This window comes from Dreissena polymorpha, chromosome 5 (assembly GCF_020536995.1).
Source record: "Dreissena polymorpha isolate Duluth1 chromosome 5, UMN_Dpol_1.0, whole genome shotgun sequence".
Taxonomy (NCBI): domain Eukaryota; kingdom Metazoa; phylum Mollusca; class Bivalvia; order Myida; family Dreissenidae; genus Dreissena; species Dreissena polymorpha.
In genome coordinates this window covers 126,125,609-126,143,844 of record NC_068359.1, presented here as the reverse complement: position 1 = coordinate 126,143,844, position 18,236 = coordinate 126,125,609, and the positions used below count along the sequence as shown (strand labels likewise).

At 36.0% G+C, this 18,236-nt stretch overlaps 1 protein-coding gene and 1 long non-coding RNA gene across 2 annotated transcripts in view; one reads left to right on the top strand and one right to left on the bottom strand.

The window, feature by feature from the left end:
* LOC127881879 (myosin-11-like) overlaps positions 1-18,236 on the bottom strand; it is a 241,744-nt gene that overhangs the window by 211,019 nt on the left and 12,489 nt on the right. The window contains exons 4-12 of the mRNA XM_052430059.1: positions 8,475-8,614; positions 7,430-7,464; positions 6,659-6,766; positions 6,230-6,266; positions 5,699-5,854; positions 4,253-4,384; positions 3,700-3,741; positions 1,274-1,509; positions 69-271 (exon numbers count right to left, since the gene is read on the bottom strand). Of these exons, the coding sequence (XP_052286019.1) occupies positions 69-271; positions 1,274-1,509; positions 3,700-3,741; positions 4,253-4,384; positions 5,699-5,854; positions 6,230-6,266; positions 6,659-6,766; positions 7,430-7,452 (937 nt within the window). The 5' untranslated portion in view covers positions 7,453-7,464; positions 8,475-8,614. The remainder of the gene's footprint in view (positions 1-68; positions 272-1,273; positions 1,510-3,699; positions 3,742-4,252; positions 4,385-5,698; positions 5,855-6,229; positions 6,267-6,658; positions 6,767-7,429; positions 7,465-8,474; positions 8,615-18,236) is intronic.
* Positions 15,335-17,740, top strand: LOC127881888 (uncharacterized). The gene is made up of 3 exons (XR_008050332.1): positions 15,335-15,800; positions 16,360-16,470; positions 17,085-17,740. It is a non-coding gene; the product is annotated as an uncharacterized LOC127881888 (long non-coding RNA).

Here is an 18,236-nt window from a genome sequence, read left to right as displayed (position 1 = left end):
AACCACATTGAACCAGGAAAATCCTAAATTGAAAGATGCCACCCAACACATTTCTACTGCAAGATTACCTTTAAACGGTCCCTGCATCTCGTCCCTGGCACATCCAGCCTCGTCGAGCTCACGACCAAAGTCCTTCATCTGAGCCTGCACCTGCTGCTCAAAGTCTTTCATGTCATTCTGCTGCTTCTGCTTGGCATTCGTGTTCAGGTTCAGGATCTTGGTCTCCTTGTCACGACTCTCCTTCTCTGCAGCGTCCTTCTCCTGGAGCAGCCTGAAACACATGCTCACACACATTATGTGTACATACAGTTAATGGAAAATTTCAAAGGGCCATAACTCTGTGAAAAATCATCCGACCAGAACCGGCACATAATATGATAATATGCACATGTCCTCTTGGTAGTGAAGCTTCCCATAAAGTTTCATTGAATTCCGGTCATTCGTTGCTGAGAAATAGCCCGGACAAGAATTGCACTATATGTACAGTAAATGGAAAATTTCAAAGGGCCATAACTCTGAGAAAAATCATCCGACCAGAATTGGCTGATCATATGCACATCTCCTTTTGGTAGTGAAGCTTCCCATAAAGTTTCATTGAATTCCGGTCATTAGTTGCTTAGAAATTGCCCGGACAAGAATTGCACTATATGTACAGTTAATGGAAAATTTCAAAGGGCTATAACTCTGTGAAAAACCATCCGACTAGAACCGGCTGATAATATGCACATCTCCTTTTGGTAGTAAAGCTTCCCATAAAGTTTCATTGAATTCCGGTCATTAGTTGCTGAGAAATAGCCTGGACAAAAATTGTGCACGGACGGACAGACGCACACACACACGCACAGACAGCAAAGCGGCGACTATATGCTCTCCCCAAAATAAATTTTGGGGGAGAATAAAAAGTAAAACTTTGTTAAAATGACATATATACCAATGAGATGGCATTTTAGCAAATCCAAGGCATACATTTAATTCAATTCTCAGCTTGTTTGTTAATAAATGTATGAACAGTTAACTGTCAAGCTTTTTATATTTCATTAATCTAATTTTGGAGGAAAAAAAATCCACATGAAAAGAGATCTTCAAATAAAAATTATTAAGTCCTTTTGGGTAAGCTAAAGAATTATCATTTGGCTTTGTCATGTAGTACAACTGTAGTTCCTATTTTTCTTAGTTTGAAAATAGGTCAAAGGACTTCCTTTATATGCAAAATGAATGAACAAGCCTTCATATGACAAATTAATAAACACAGGTCTCCCTATGGTACACCCACCTCTTTAAGACATGTAGGTGATCAAACTTGGGCTGCTTCTTCTCGAAGGCTACCATGCTGGAGCGCTGCTTCTCCAACTCCATGTTTTCGTCACCATCGTGCGGCTTGCGGCGTGACTTCACCAGCCTGTCCTGCGAGTTGTATGCCTCAGTCTTCAGGGCCTTGTTCTCGTCTGCCTCCTGACGCAGTTTGCTCTTGGCTGCCAGCTGGCCACGTGTCTCCCCCTCAACAGGTTCCTGAAACACTCCATGGCTCAGGGGCTCAAGTCCATTTAAGGATTACTTTTTTTTCTTTTTTTTTTCTTTTTCATTCTATTTTATTCTTGATTTTTTTTTAAGCTTATTAGTTTCACTGTTTATAATTATCAAATGTAAAGCATTTAATGAAAAACATGCCAAAATCTGCAAAGAGGTCTCTTTAAATTGGAAATGATATGATACCCATTTATACAACCTGCGAAGCTGGGTATATGCCATATGATAAACAAATTTTTCAAAGCTGGTGTGCAATACCAAGCAAGACATATAGGCAAATGATACATTATAATAATGCATAAATGACTGTAAGAGACTTAAAAACAGTGCTTAAATTTAGAATATCAGCCACACATAATTCGTCTTTCATCTCCAAAATTTAAATAATTCCACACAACATGTGGTAGATTAAGAAAAAATAATAACCTCAAGGAGTCAAGTTTGTACAATAGAAGTAAAAAAACAAAACAACTTAATTCTTGAGATCAATTGTTTAATACTTTTTTTACAAATATGCAGACTGATGTATCTGCTTCACATTTCTATACAAGATACAATTGTTTCACACTCAACCCTCTACATTGTCACCTAGTAAAAATAGTGTTTGGTTTACCCTTAACCACTTAGATTTTTACGCATGGGTTTTCCCTTAGAAAGTTAACTTTAATTAAAGACCTTTCTTAATATATTTAAGTTTTAAAGACTTCATTTCCAACCCTTAGATACTGATGAGCAGCAAACAGCATAAAACTTGAACAGACTGTGAAATACTCACAGGCTATTTTGGTTTGATGCTGTTGGCACATAGCCATTTTAACTTTGCTTCTGAGTGGGAAAGTGTTAAGTTAATTTTGCATATCACCATAAATAATGACAAGATCCCAACTCCTATGGATAACATGGCTTGTCATGTGTAGCTTAAACTAAAATACTGTAAAAACATTATTATTTGTGGGAAACTTATTTTCAATTTGTGGGTTTACTGATCAACACATTTAACCCAAAAACAGAGGAAAATTACTGACGCAATTTCCTCTTTTTTCCCCCACAAAAATTAGAAATCCATGACTTTACGAGTCTACAAAAGAATTATAAAAAAACAACACATAATTTATGCCGACAAATATAAATGATTTTACGGAATATTATTTTAGTTAAGGTTTTTTGTAGCACATCTTAATTAATGTCTCGTAATGGCTTCGGAAGTCAATTATTTTTTATTTCCATGGATTTTAAATGAAGCCAGACAATAATTAGCCTTTTTGTATTATAATATAAGACTTGAATTGTAGAAAGTAACTCCCCAAAGTAATAGCTCGATTGGTCATCGTCTGCTCGGGTAATACTTAAATGTACCCCGAGTACACTAAAGTATACTTACATATATCCCAGGTACAGAAAATATACTGAAACGTACCCGGGAATTCTTACGCTAAATTGGTCCTTGTTGGCTTTTTTTCAAATTAATTATGTTCATATTTATGAAAATAATGTGTAAAATGGCCTCTATATTATATTTTGAGGATTTTCTCTTTTTTTAGCAAGAATTTTGTTTTGTATTCCGTAGCGCTTTTTATGACATCGGATTTTAGGCGGGAATAAAAATCGGGTACAGTCTAAATTGGTCGGGTATGTGTAAGTATATTTTCCGTATCCAGGGTACATTTAAGTAAACTTGAGAATACCCAAAGTACATGTGAGTAGTACCCAGGCCGACAATGACCAATAGAGAGAGCGTTACTTGACACTGACATTGTATTTGCAATATTGGCATTCCAATACTTTTGTTTAATTTGTGTAATCCTACACATCTAGTCAATGCATACAATCTAACATGTCACACGCAAAATGTATAGGACTTAGCATTTGCTTGCAACAAAAATACTAGTTAATAGTGTCATTCATTCTAGAATAAGTTTACAATATAAGTTTACAATACAACACTCCATCTAATACTAAACATGAAGTTTATCAAAATATATTTCACGCTGGTTTGATAAAAAATCAAATGCTTCTATTTATATGTAAGCATGTGCGTGTTGATCATTTGAATTTAATTTAACGTAGAATACCGGTACGAAAAACATGTCTATGTGTAAATAGCAAGATCATGGCACAGGGAGGTACTTTAAGTTATAAATGGCAAGATTACAGCCAAGGGAAGTAACTCACCACTGGTGTTTCTGGCAGCAAACGAATTAAGTCATTTCCAGGCTACAAAGTAAGTATCATTAGGAATTAAAACAATTTGTATGCAACACATAACTGTAGTATCAAAAAGTAACCTTTGTTTTCAAATGCAAATTCTGATAAAGATTTAAGATTTGTCGTGCTATGACCAGATATGTGGTGTCATAGTGGATACGGTGCCCGCCCAGCAACTGTGAGGTAAAGGTTTGATCCCCACCTTGGAAGCATTCTTTAGATCTCCCCAAAGACATCAAGTACAAGTTCTACCCAGGACATTGACACATCTTTATGAACCAAGTGCGTAATCCCAATATATACAATACCCCTTCTTATAAGATTACTCCATTTAGACAAAACTGCATGTTTTTGTTTTTTTTACAAAACAATTAAAATGGCTGATTGTGCTCAGAATAAATAACTCTTTACAGCAAGTAAAATACATTTATCATTAGAAAAAAAATTCTAGTCTGGGTTTATTTTCATCTGCCCCTTGCAGGTACACATTTTTACTAGGAAATAACTCTGAAATGCTCACCGTTATACTTCTCCAACCCTGGGAAACGCGTATATACACTTGTTCTGTGTTCAGTACGAAGGCCAGCGTTCCAATTGGAATTTTGTAAGCTGCTCTCTTGAGCTCAGACTTGTCAGCAAACTGAACCGGGGTCTGAAATGAACCCAAAGACAAACTGAACTGGGTCTTAGATAAACCCAAAGTCAGTGAAATCTGATCTGGAGTCTGATATTAACCCAAAGACAAACTGATCTAGGGTCTGAGATGATGCGAAAGACAAATTGAACAGGTGTTTGAGGACAACCCAAAGATAGTACCTACAAACTAAACAGGGGTCTGGAATGAGCCCCAAAACAGTCTGAACTCCGGTCTGAAATGAACCCAAAAACAAACTGAACTTTAGTCTGAAATGAACACAAAGACAAACTGAACTGGGGTCTGAAATGAACCCAATATGACAAACTGAACTGGGAGTCTGAAATTAATCCAAAGACAGTAAAAACAAAAGTAAGGTCTGAACTGAGCCAAAAGAGAGTACAAACTTAACTGGAGTATGAAATAAATCCAAAGACAAACTTAACTAGGGTCTGAAATGAACTAAAATGACAAATTGAGCTGGGGTCTGAAATATGACCAGACACAGTACAAACTGAATGCATACATTAAAATACTTTACAATAAATTAACGAGCCTTGCCCTCGCAAAATAGGCTTATTGCATGTTGCAAAGAATTGTTCAAGATTAGCCTGTGCAGTCAGGATACTAAGGGACCACACATCTGGCTTTTATAGGAAATATCTTCCAAACAAGCATTCAGCTTTGGCAGAAAGTGTCATCCCTGATAAGCCTGTGTGGGCTGCACAGACTTATCTGGAACTACACTTCACACACATGCATTAAGCCTCACTTCACACACATGCATTAAGCCTCACTTCACACACATGCATTAAGCCTCACTTCAAACACATGCATTAAGCCTCACTTCACACACATGCATTAAGCCTCACTTCACACACATGCATTAAGCCTCACTTCACACACATGCATTAAGCCTCACTTCACACACATGCATTAAGCCTCACTTCACACACATGCATTAAGCCTCACTTCACACACATGCATTAAGCCTCACTTCACACACATGCATTAAGCCTCACTTCACACACATGCATTAAGCCTCACTTCACACACATGCATTAAGCCTCACTTCACACACATGCATTAAGCCTCACTTCACACACATGCATTAAGCCTCACTTCACACACATGCATTAAGCCTGTTTTGTCCACAGCAAGGCTAATCTGATTTAACTCATTGGCTCGATGACTATACTAAAATTGGAGTAAACTTAATGCATGGCTGGACTACTATACCAACATTAAATTAAACTTAACTCACGGCTGGACTACTATACTAACATTGGATTAAACTTTACCGGAGGTCGGACCAACACATTCCATACTTACAGCAGCTCCGTCACCTCCAGACCCAGATCCCGTTCCGGGCAGACCAGGTGCTCCGGGTGGCCCCAGTGGGCCCCGCAGTGCAGTCGCGTCTCCAGGTGGTCCTGGTGGTCCCATGGGTCCTCTCTCTCCCACACCATCCTGACATTGTTTTATTATCTTAAATTTTAATAAAGGTCTGCAATGCTTTGTTTGTACAACTTAAAAGTGTATAACATATGTTTTAATTATGAACTATGCAAAAACAGCTCCAATACAGTTTTTAGGTATATTTCCCTTTGTCGTATTTGTGTGTAACTTACAAAATATTATGCTTTTAATGAACATTTTTACTTAATTTTGTGTTTTATATGCTTTAAATATGTCCTTGTACTATAAATGCTTATATAATATGCTTAATCTTTCTTTCTTTCAGCTCAATATACACTTGTTATATATATACAATTGTTTTGTCGGGAAATAGCTCATGAGCTAATGTTTATTGTTATTCACATCCGAAGTTAAATAAAGATTCTTGTATCTTGTATCTTGTACCTGGCAGACCGTTCTGACCCGGGTATCCAGGTGGACCCTGAGAGGTGAAAGGTTCAAGGTTGTTAAAGTTTTCTAACATTGAATATTGAATTTCATGAAATAAAAATGATCATAATCAAATTTTCTTAAATAAAACAGTGAATTTCATCTCCTATTAATAAAAAAAGATCAATATAAAATATAAAACTGAAAGGTAAACATAAATTATACAACTTCAAGGTCATTATAAACAATACAACCGCAAAAAGGTTTATATACAACTTCAAGGTCAATATGAAATATACAACTTAAAGGTCAAAATAACATATCAAACTCAATATAAACTTTTAAATTTCACGATTAAATTAAACTATTAAACTTCGTGGTCAATATAGAATATAAAACTTTAAGATCAATTAAACACTTTTTTGATTTAACACCCAAGCTTACCCTTTTGCCCTTAGGTCCCTCAGGCCCCACGATTCCCCTTCCACTGTCGTCACTTTGGTTTCCAGGCAATCCCGGAGGTCATCTAGCACATGCTTCTCCCTTAGATCCCTATGGGTCACAAGGGACAAAGGTTAATGTGGATCATGGTTAAATAGACCCATAGATGTTGTCTACAAAGGTGTAGAAGCTTCAATGGTCCATGATTACGTTGTAAATAGATCACAAAAGGTCCAGGTTTTTTCTGTAGCAGCGTGCTTATTTTCTGCTTACACTGATTCCATTATAAAGGCAAGCGTCTTATAAACTTATAATTGTGTCGTGTTCTGAGAAAACTGGGCATAATGCTTGTGCGAAAAGTGTCGTCCCAGATTAGCCTGTGCAGTCCGCACAGGCTAATCAGGGATGACACTCTCTGCCTAAATTGGATTTTCGCTTAGAGACTTCATTTAAACAAAAAATGTCATAAAAGCGGTAAGTGTAGTCCCTGATTAGCCTGTGGGGACTGCACAGGCTAATCTGGGACGACACATAACGCATATGCATCATACCCAGTTTTCTCAAAACGCGTCTCAAGTTGTCAAAATTAATAAATACAATAGGTAAAACTGCATATAATTCATTGTTGATTTTTTTGTTTAATTCAAGATGGATGTCTTATTCCAACTTCATATAATACTTTGTTCACTGGCATTTGTATATTCCCTTCTCTTTTGAAAATGGTAAGTCCCCCAGGGCTATTCATGAAGCGGGTACATTATAAAGAATACTTACATCCCGTCCAGGTTTTCCATCATTACCAGGGTCTCCTTAGAAACAAAGTAACTCATCTTTAGTCACATGGAAGATCCACAAATTTCACACAAACAGGTTCGAAAATGACAGAAAGAGGCTTACCGTGAAAGTATTTTTTTTTGTACAAAATTTTATGCAAATGTTACATAATTAGTTATGTAAATGATTTTACAGTATTTCATATGAAGTAAAATGATTTATTAAAATCAATTATCTATTGATTGGTGTATTAAAATCAATAATCTATGGATCCCCAAAAAAATCCGCTATGTATCTGCTTATGATTTACAATAGTTTTCAGATTGATCTTTTTTTTTTAACACTTCACTCCAACAACAAATCCAATAACTAATAATTTGAGGTGGCCAATGCATTGCAGGAATAGAGTCCGCTTAGCAACCAGGGGTGGTATTCAAGAAACATCTTAAGTCATTTCGTAAATAATTTCACTTAAGTTCAAAATTACAATGTTTTGTATTTCTTTACTAAATAAGTAAACAATTATAGAAAACAGAGAAACAACTTCATTCTTTTTCAAAATCTGTTAACTCAACGTTTACTAAATAAGGAAACACATGTGTTTTTGGTATTCCTAAAATAACATTGGCATAATGATGTTATTTAAATGTATATCTTGATGCAATCTATTGCAATATGAAATGAAACACTTAAGAAAATTCCCCAATTTAAGGATAAGAATACAAGATGCTTCTGAAATACGACCCAAGGAGGTCACTGTTTCAATCCCTTCTCTGGTAGCGTTCTTTATCCTTCCCTAAAATATACCAAGTACTGTTTCTACACAATAAACAGACTCATAACCTTTTCAATAAGCAGAGGGCTTTTGATGCAATCAACCCTAAAATAAAAAGGTTTAAACACAGACTATCATTTGTGGGTTAAAATTGATGATCTGTGGAAACTTGTAAATAACTTTTATGAATCTGCAATGCTTAACAGTAGTTTTGAGCTTCATCCTTTTGTCCCACGCTTTTATCCAAGTCACCAATCATGGCCCCCATACCTTATCCCCTTGCTTCCAGCGCCTGTAGCAGCCCCAGGCAATCCGGGTTGACCTGTTTGTCCGGGCTCTCCTTTACAGCCAGGAGTTCCAATTCCAGGATCTACCTAACAACCTGCAAAGCCACTGACCCCTCTTGGACCCTGAAATAGCATTGTTATCTCTAAAATAGCATTTTTATCTCTCAAATAACATTTCTATCTCTAAAAAAAAACATTTTTAGCTCTTAAATACCATTTTTATCTCTAAAATAGCATTTTTATCTCTCAAATAACTTTTTTATCTTAAAAAAAACATTTTAGCCCTCAAATAACATTTTTGTCTCTAACAAGGGTGGAACGATACATTTAAATATTCAAATTACTCGAATATGGCTGTGGACGAATTGTATTCGTTAAATCGCCACCTCCCGAACCGAATATTTGACGAATACCAACAACGTGGTTTCGAGTTTGAAAGTTTTATCATCTTATCTTACCTTACAAATGAAGGTTCATACAATAAACCCCTATTTTTAAATGTTCTTCTCCTTATTCCGGCGTTTTTCATCATGTTTACCCCACCCACTATGTTACACAGTGAGATTATCAACACAAGAGGGCCAAGATGGCCCTAGTTCGCTCACCTGAGAGGAGTCGGTTCATTCAATCTTTACCAAACGTCAAACTTTACCTAGATATTGTCCAGACAAACATCCTGGTCAAGTTTCATCATTATTGAACCAAAACTCTGGCATATGGAGTGTTTTTGTTTTTGTAAGATTTGACCTGGTGACCTTTATTTTGAGTTGACCCCCCCCCCCCTTACCAAACATCAAACTTTGCTTACAAAAATAAATATTATGACCAAGATTCATAAAAACTGAAACAAAATTGTGACCTCTAGAGTGTTTACAAGGATTTTATATAATATAATGAACATTTGGACAATCTAAGGGCAAAAATTATGGCATTAATTATGTGATATATATAAAACCAATCTTTGTACCAAGTTTCATGATGATTGGGCAAAAATTGTGACTTCTAGTGTGTTTACAAGGTTTCTCTATAGCCAAATCTTTCTACCATACATTATAGCACATTATAGCACAAAATAAGGTTTTTATACGCATTTAAATTCACCTTGAACAATGTCTAATAAAACAAGGGCTGTTTGTAAAACATGCATGCCCCCCATATGGGCTGTCAGTTGTAGTGGCAGCCATTGTGTGAATACGTTTTTTGTCACTGTGACCTTGAACTTTGACCTAGTGACCTGAAAATCAATAGAGGTCATCTGCCAGTCATGATCAATGTCCCTATGAAGTTTCATGATCCTAGGCGTAAGCATTTTTGAGTTATCATCCGGAAACCATTTTACTGTTTCAAGTCACTGTGACCTTGACCTTTGACCTAGTGACCTGAAATTCAATAGGGGTCATCTGCCAGTTATGATCAATGTACCTATAAAATTTCATGATCCTTGGCCTAAGCGTTCTTGAGTTATCCTGGGCGTAAGTATTGTTGAGTTATCATCCGGGAACCATTTTATTGTTTCAAGTCACTGTGACCTTGACCTTTGACCTATTGACCTGAAAATCAATAGGGGTCATCTGCCAGTCATGATCAATGTTTCTATGAAGTTTCATGATCCTAGGCGTAAGCATTTTTGGTTATCATCCGGAAACCATTTTACTGTTTCAAGTCACTGTAACCTTGACCTTTGACCTAGTGACCTGAAATTCAATAGGGGTCATCTGCCAGTTATGATCAATGTACCTATAAAATTTCATGATCCTAGGCGTAAGTATTGTTGAGTTATCATCCGGGAACCATTTTACTATTTCGAGTCAGTGACCTTGACCAGGGGTTTTTCTGCCTGCTTTGGGAAAAGGAGTCTGACCAAATTGGGAATTTTTTATCGACAAAATTGCCCATTTTGGGAATTTTTGTTTCGTGAAACGGCTCATTTTGGGGAAAAAAATTGAATTAATCATGCTTAAATAAGTCTGTGGTTTAACAATTTTCTTTATATAAACACATGCAAAACAAACACTGCCCAAACACAAGTTACAGCAACATTTTTGGCCGAGCTAAAATAGAGCCATGGGTATTTCATTTCATACTTTAATGTATTAAATGACGATTGAACTACAACTTTCTTACAAGGCTCTGAGCATTCAGTTGCCGATTTTGTTATTGACGGCCCTGGCATTACTTCTGTTGCTGTTACATTTTGCTGCGTATCGTCCGAGCTTGTCTGTTCAGGGTTACTCGTGGCATTAATTTCGGAAAATTCTGAGCGTTTCGAAAACATCGATTATAACGTTACACATCCTTTAGCATCTATTTTTTGTTTTTTTAAATGTAATATTTACTATTGTGCGAAGCCATGATTGAAAATAAGCGTCTACAGATATGGTATAGAATGTGTATTGTGCGGCTCTATATACTCTTGTATAATGCGGAACAGTTCGAACGTCATCGCTGAGAGTAAATGCATCCGGCAAATACACCAAAAATTCTGTGTCACTAAAGGCTTTATTACGTCGCGAATGAAGGGAAGCCACTCTTTCGATATAAATTATGTTTACTTTTTACGATTTTGGAAGATTTTATTTTTTGGAATTGGGAAAAATGCAATCAAAATTTGATTGGGAACGGGTCCGTTTGCTTTGGGAATGCCTCCGTTTCCTGGAGGCACAGACAGTGCTGAAAAACCCCTGTTGGCCTTTTACCTAGTGACCTGAAAATCAATAGGGGTCATCTGCCAGTCATGCTCAATGTACATATGAAGTTTTTTTAACCTAGGCGTAAGCGTTCTTGAGTTATCATCCTGAAAACATCTGGTGGGGACGGAGACCCCACGACACCAGTATATAATATAATCTGCAAATGTGGTCCTAAACTGCATCCAAGAACGAGTCACTGTGACCTTGACCTTTGACCTAGTGACCTCAAAATCAATAGGGGTCATCTGCCAGTTATGATCAATGTACCTATGAAGTTTCACGATCCTAGGCGTAAGCGTTCTTGAGTTATCATCCGGAAACCATCTGGTGGGGACGGAGACCCCACGACACCAGTACATAATATAATCTGCAAATGTGGTCCTAAACTGCATCCAAGAACGAGTCACTGTGACCTTGACCTTTGACCTAGTGACCTCAAAATCAATAGGGGTCATCTGCCAGTCATGATCAATGTACCTATGAAGTTTCATGATCCTAGGCGTAAGCGTTCTTGAGTTATCATCCGAAAACCATCTGGTGGACGGACGGACATACAGACGGACATACGTACGGACCGACATGTGCAAAACAATATACCCCCTCTTCTTCAAAGGGGGGCATAAATATTAACGCTACAAATTGGTATAAAGTACTAACATGTAAACCTAGATTCTAAAACTCCAAACGTTCGGAGCGTTATGAACCCGCGCTACTTTGGTACAAATTCATTCCTTACTTACTTTCATTTTAAAAACAAATTTTTTTCTATCGTATACAGAATTTTATTCTTCTAAGCAAGATGTAGTTTTAAAAACTGAACTCAAAATATAAACACTACAAATCTGTATAAAGTACGACCATGTTTACCGTAAATCTAGATTCTAAAACAGTATGATATTTGCAAAAGTTAAAGTTATAACTTGCCGGGCTGCCCAAATTAGAAGAAAAACTTCATATATATTTATATATCTGAAAACTACAAAACGTAGGCTTTCTAATGATATATAATTTGTCAAAATCGGCTGAGAAATTAAAGTCAAATTAGAAAAAAGACGTTAGTGGGTACATCAAAATGTATAACCTCGGCGCTTCGATGTACGCTAATCGATAGCTACTGGTCACGTGACAAAGTATCGACAGGGTTAAACGCGCTTGGGTAAAACATAAAAAGTTTATTTCTCGTGTTTAAATTGCTATAAATCTATTAATAACAACCGAAATATACTAAAAGAGTTGTGTTTTTTAAAGAGAAATTAATAAGCAACAAGATAAAGTATAAACCAATAAAATCAGATGATTAGTTATTGCATAAAATTGAATTTACTACAGTAAGGGTCAAATACTCTATTCAACTCCTGTCAATATACGCTCTGGCCTACACCACTTCAAGTTAACACAGAGATCGTGAGTGTTACTGCTTACATTGCCTACACCATCAAGTTAACACAGAGATCGTGCGTGTTACTGCTTACATTGTCTACATCATCAAGTTAACACAGAGATCATGCGTGTTACTGCTAACATTGCCTACACCATCAAGTTTACACAGAGATTGTGAGTGTTACTGCTTACATTGCCTACACCATCAAGTTTACACAGAGATTGTGAGTGTTACTGCTTACATTGTCTACATCATCAAGTTAACACAGAGATTGTGCGTGGTACTGCTTACATTGTCTACATCATCAAGTTTACACAGAGATTGTGAGTGTTACTGCTTACATTGCCTACACCATCAAGTTAACACAGAGATTGTGAGTGTTACTGCTTACATTGCCTACACCATCAAGTTTACACAGAGATTGTGAGTGTTACTGCTTACATTGTCTACATCATCAAGTTTACACAGAGATCGTGCGTGTTACTGCTTACATTGCCTACACCATCAAGTTTACACAGAGATTGTGAGTGTTACTGCTTACATTGCCTACATCATCAAGTTTACACAGAGATTGTGAGTGTTACTGCTTACATTGTCTACATCATCAAGTTTACACAGAGATCGTGAGTGTTACTGCTTACATTGCCTACATCATCAAGTTAACACAGAGATTGTGCGTGTTACTGCTTACATTGTCAAAGGAAACTAGAGCTTTGTCACAGACTTGACTAATTCCCCCACATGCCGCATTGACACATAATATTCAGGGCTTCCCCTGGCTCAAAAATTTCTTTAGCCAAATTCACTTTGTTTTGGCAAAATTCTTCTATTTTTGGCTATTTTTAAGTTTTAATGAAGAAAAAGTTGTAGCCAAATAGAATTTTCTTTAGCCAAATAGTTAAATTTGTAGCCATTGGCTAATTTGGCGAATGGCAGAGTAAGCCCTGATATTTTGCATGTCGTCTTTACAAAAAAACAGCGGACACCATGCTCAATTTTTAAAACGCACTAAGTGACCCCTTGACCTAGTTTTTGACCCAGAAAGGCCCATGTTCTAACTTGGCCTTAAGATCATCTCCATAAAACTTCTGACCAAGTTTGGTGAAGATCGGATGTAAACTACATGAATTAGAGAGCGGACACCATGCTGAATGTTAAAAAACGCACTAAGTGACCCCGTGACCTAGTTTTTGGCCTGGAATGGCCCATGTTCAAACTTGTCCTTGAGATCATTTAGATAAAACTTGTGACCAAGTTTGGTGAGGATTGGATGAAAACTACCCGGGTGTACATTGTCCAGGGTAATCATGGAACTTAGGCTGGAAATTCATGGTATAACATGGAATTCCATGGAAATCCCTGGAATTTGAAACAGTTTCCAGGGTTTTCCAGGGTTTTGTTCTAGAAATGTCCATGAAACGTGGACTTTTTTCCCCAAGCATTTTCCAGCCTTGGATGGAAAAGCATGGAAAAGGAATGGAAAACGCTGGATTTAGGCTGGATAACCATGGAAAATATTTCCAGATAGCATGGAAAGTGGAACATAGAATTTTTTAAGCATGGAAAAGACTCTAACATTTTCAGCTGACCCTGGAAAAAACTTAGACTTTATAAGAGGAGAAAATAACTTATAAAAATGCAACACATTATATTCAAAGTAAATCAGAGTTCAACAATTTACACAACATATGAATAAAACATAAAACAATGTGCATAGTTTGGGCAGAAATAGTAGTAGTTATAGTAGTAGTAGTAGTGGTAGAAGTAGTAATGCTGAGGCTGGCAGTAGAATATGTTGTAGGAGTAGAAGTAAAAGTGGTTGTTGTATAAGTTGTACAAGCAGTTAAACTACTGATAATTATACTATTGGTGCAAATTAAAGTGACAGTAGCAGTAGTAGCAGTTATTATTGTGTTGTTGTTTTAGCATTTACAGGAATAGTAGCAGTAATGGTAGCAATAGTAGAATAAATAATAATAACAATACTAGTAGCAGCAGTAGTAGTAGATGTTAAGGAAGTAGCATTAGCAGCAGCAGCAGTAGTAGTAGTAGAAGTAGTAGTAGTAGAAGTAGTAGTAGTAGAAGTAGCAGCAGCAGCAGTAGTAGCAGTAGCAGCAGCATCAGTAGGTAGTAGTAGCAGTAGTAGTAGCAATAGTAGTTGAAGTACTAGTAGTAGTAGTAGTAGTAGTAGTGTAGTAGTAGTAGTAGTAGTAGTAGTAGTAGTAGTAGTAGTAGTAGTAGTAGTAGTAGTAGTAGTAGTAGTAGTAGTAGTGGTAGTAGTAGTAGTAGTAGTAGTAGTAGTAACAGCAGCAGCAGCAGCAGTAGTAGTAGTAGTAGTCGCTGCAGCAGGAGTTGTAGTAGTAGCAGCAGCAGCAGCAGTAGCAGAAGTAGTAGAAGCAGCAGCAGCAGGAGTAGTAGCAGCAGCAGCAGTAGCAGCAGCAGTAGTAGTAGTAGTAGTTGAAGCAGTAGTAGTAGTTGAAGCAGTAGTAGTAGTAGTAGCAGTAGTAGCAGCAGTTTTAGTAGAAGTAATAGTAGTAGTAGTAGAAGTAGTAGTAGTAGTAGTAGTAGTAGTATAAGTAGAAGTAGCAGTAGTAGTAGAAGTAGTAGTAGTAGTAGTAGTAGTAGTAGTAGTAGTAGTAGTAGTAGTAGTAGTAGTAGTAGTAGTAGTAGTAGTAGTAGTAGTAGTAGTAGTAGTAGTTGTTGTTGTTGTGGCTGTTGTAATAGTAGTAGTAGTTTTGCAGAAGTAGTAGTAGTAGTAGTAGTAGTAGTAGTACTAGTAGTAGAAGTAATAGTAGTAACTTTCAAAGCAATGTCTACAAGTTTAAATTCCTTAACCCTGTTCAAGGTGTATACACACTCAATATTTAACTACAGTCCAGGTTTGCAATTAACAAACTATCTGATAAACCTGTGTGTGAGTCAGATATGTCTGCTGCTAATCTATTGGTTATAAAATATCACAGCCTTTTCTGATTGGCTGAGTTCAAATACAGAAAGTTTACCTGTTAGATTGAAATTCTGGAGCAGGCATATTGTAAAATATGCAGGTTAAACTTGTTGTTAAAATGAAGTTAATGTAATGTTCACAAACAGTAGAGTTAATGAGTTTTTCCATAAACAAGAATTTCTTAAAATAATAATGTATGGATATCATTTGGAAAGTGACATGAAATGTTGTTAAAAAGTGATGCATACAAGTGTTTCAGAAGTCTGTCTAGGAATAGAACAACAACTGAAGGTTTGTGCTTTTCATTATTTCTAAATATTCCTTTAAATTTATTCTTCTTATGTCATCATTGTAGACCTTTTTTATGTGACATTTTAGGTAAAAGTATGGCAAATATAGAAGTTTAAAAGCAGCTGTCACACACATTTTCACTAAGTGCAGTTTGCAGCTTGATAAAGGAAGTCCTATGTGGAGATTTTAATAAGCTTGAATGTAGTATCGGAAGTTTATAATGCATGGCTAGGGAACTGAGGCTAAGGGAGTTATGTGCTGTGCATGATGAGAACTCAATGCTCATTAATGCTGTTAATGTTTATAAATAAATTAATTAAACCAATAGCATTGTTTTTTAGGTTTCACTGTGCATTTTCATACCAGAATAGAATTACACATCATTCTAATTATAGCAATAATAAATTTGTACTAATCATACCTACAAATTTTGTTATGCTATGCTTTGTGATGTATTAACTTCATTGTAAGTTATTATTTAAAGACCATTTTACTAAATATTTAAAACAATACTTGAATTATTTTCTATATACATTTTCATTATGTGCTTTAACTGTAGCTGACCAGTTGATGAAAGATACTGCAGAGTTTGGCAGGGAAATAACCCAAGACAGCAAAGCGGCTCTTTTGGCGCATTTACTTAGAGGACTAACATGGCCACAAATTCATGGTAAATATTGTTATGCCCCGGGCTCATATAAGTAATTTAGTGTTAACCACCTGAAAGTATTTTGTCTTTTTGGTATCCAATATTTTGGTCTAGTTTCAATTACAGGTTATTTTTATATGAATTAGCAAATTAGCATAACTTTCATATAGCAATATCTGAATATAAAATTCCTATATACATGTATGTTTGAGTTTCCAGATACATGCTAGTGTACCCCGTTTTGGGGCATTTAACAATATAAATTTCAAAATAAAAGAGAGTCATATAAAAATATAAGTTAAATCACCAATTTATTCACTTGAAAGTCTCAGTTTTCCTGTGTGGTTGCCTGTTTGCAAGTAGATTAAAGCCCGCTTGCAAACTTTAAGAAAATAAATTTCAGTAAATGGAAAAGAAATAATTGCTAACTACTTAGGATCGTAAATGTTCGCTCAAATACAAAAAAGCCACATGTACCGAATTGAGCAGTGATATGAAATATCTAAAATAGATTAAAATATGAATGAATATCTATACAATGCTCAATCATATGATTGCTGCACATTTACTTTTACAGATGAATGTAAAAAACTTATGACTTTCTTGTAATATTGTTTGCTTTGTTTTTCTTTCAGAGATCATGCAGGAGCCGTACAGTATAACAGCAGTACAAGTTCTATAAAAGATCCACGACCTACTGAAGCCCAGCTAATTAACAAAAAAGTTTTTAAAAACTGTAATTTTATCCCACCTGGGTACTTATAATTTACTAAGCTGCCTACACAAGTTTTAGACTTGCAATTATATTTTAAACTGTCACTTGGAAAGTAATACATGTACATGCATTATGCAAAGTATTTTAATGAAATTGAGCACCTAAATTGCATTAAAGTGAAAGTAGCTGAGAAAAATAGTATCCTTGTGCTCATGGGCAGCTACATATATTGTGACAAACATGAATTAGCTAAAATAACTTAAATTTTTCATTTTGTTTCTTGTATATCGTTTGTACAGGGTTCGTGAATTGTTACTGTATATTACTTGACTTGCTTGTATTTTGTTACTTTGAATACACGTTGTGAAGGTTGCATTATACTTTTTAACTTTTAAAGTAGCGCCTGTTCTGTTATGTAAGGGCCTGATTTATGATAATGGACATAGAGGCTTTGTAAGCATGTATTAAACAACACTTGTTTGATCTGAATAATTTGTTAAATAAATGTTACACAATTTGTAATCTGATGTTATATTTTGATGAATTGTGAACAAAATAATACATCGAAGAAACTAAGGCATTATGTTGATTTTTTGTTTTGTTTTAATCTAACCTTAAATTATGATTTATTTAAGCTGTGAGTATTGTATTCATTTAATACATGAATATTGTTTTTAGACCAGAAATTTCTTTTTCTATTCAGTGACCATGGTAAACGCTGGACAATTTTCCGTGTTATACCAGGCATCCATGGAATATTAAACAAGGAAAAACCCTGGAACATTTTCCAGGGTTTTCCAGCCAGCATGGAAAAAATACCGTCCGAATACTCCATGTAATCTGGAATACCCTGGAAAAAAATCCATGGTTTTCCAGGTTACATGGAGTATTCGGACGGTATTTTTTCCATGCTGGCTGGAAAACCCTGGAAATTGTTCCATGGTAATTATTCCAGGGAGCCTGGAAAACCATGGAAACTATTCCAGGCTATTTCCACATACCATGGACAATTTTCCACCCTTTTTTTAAAAATATTGACGCTGGAAAAGGCTGGAAACTTAGTCCGAATACT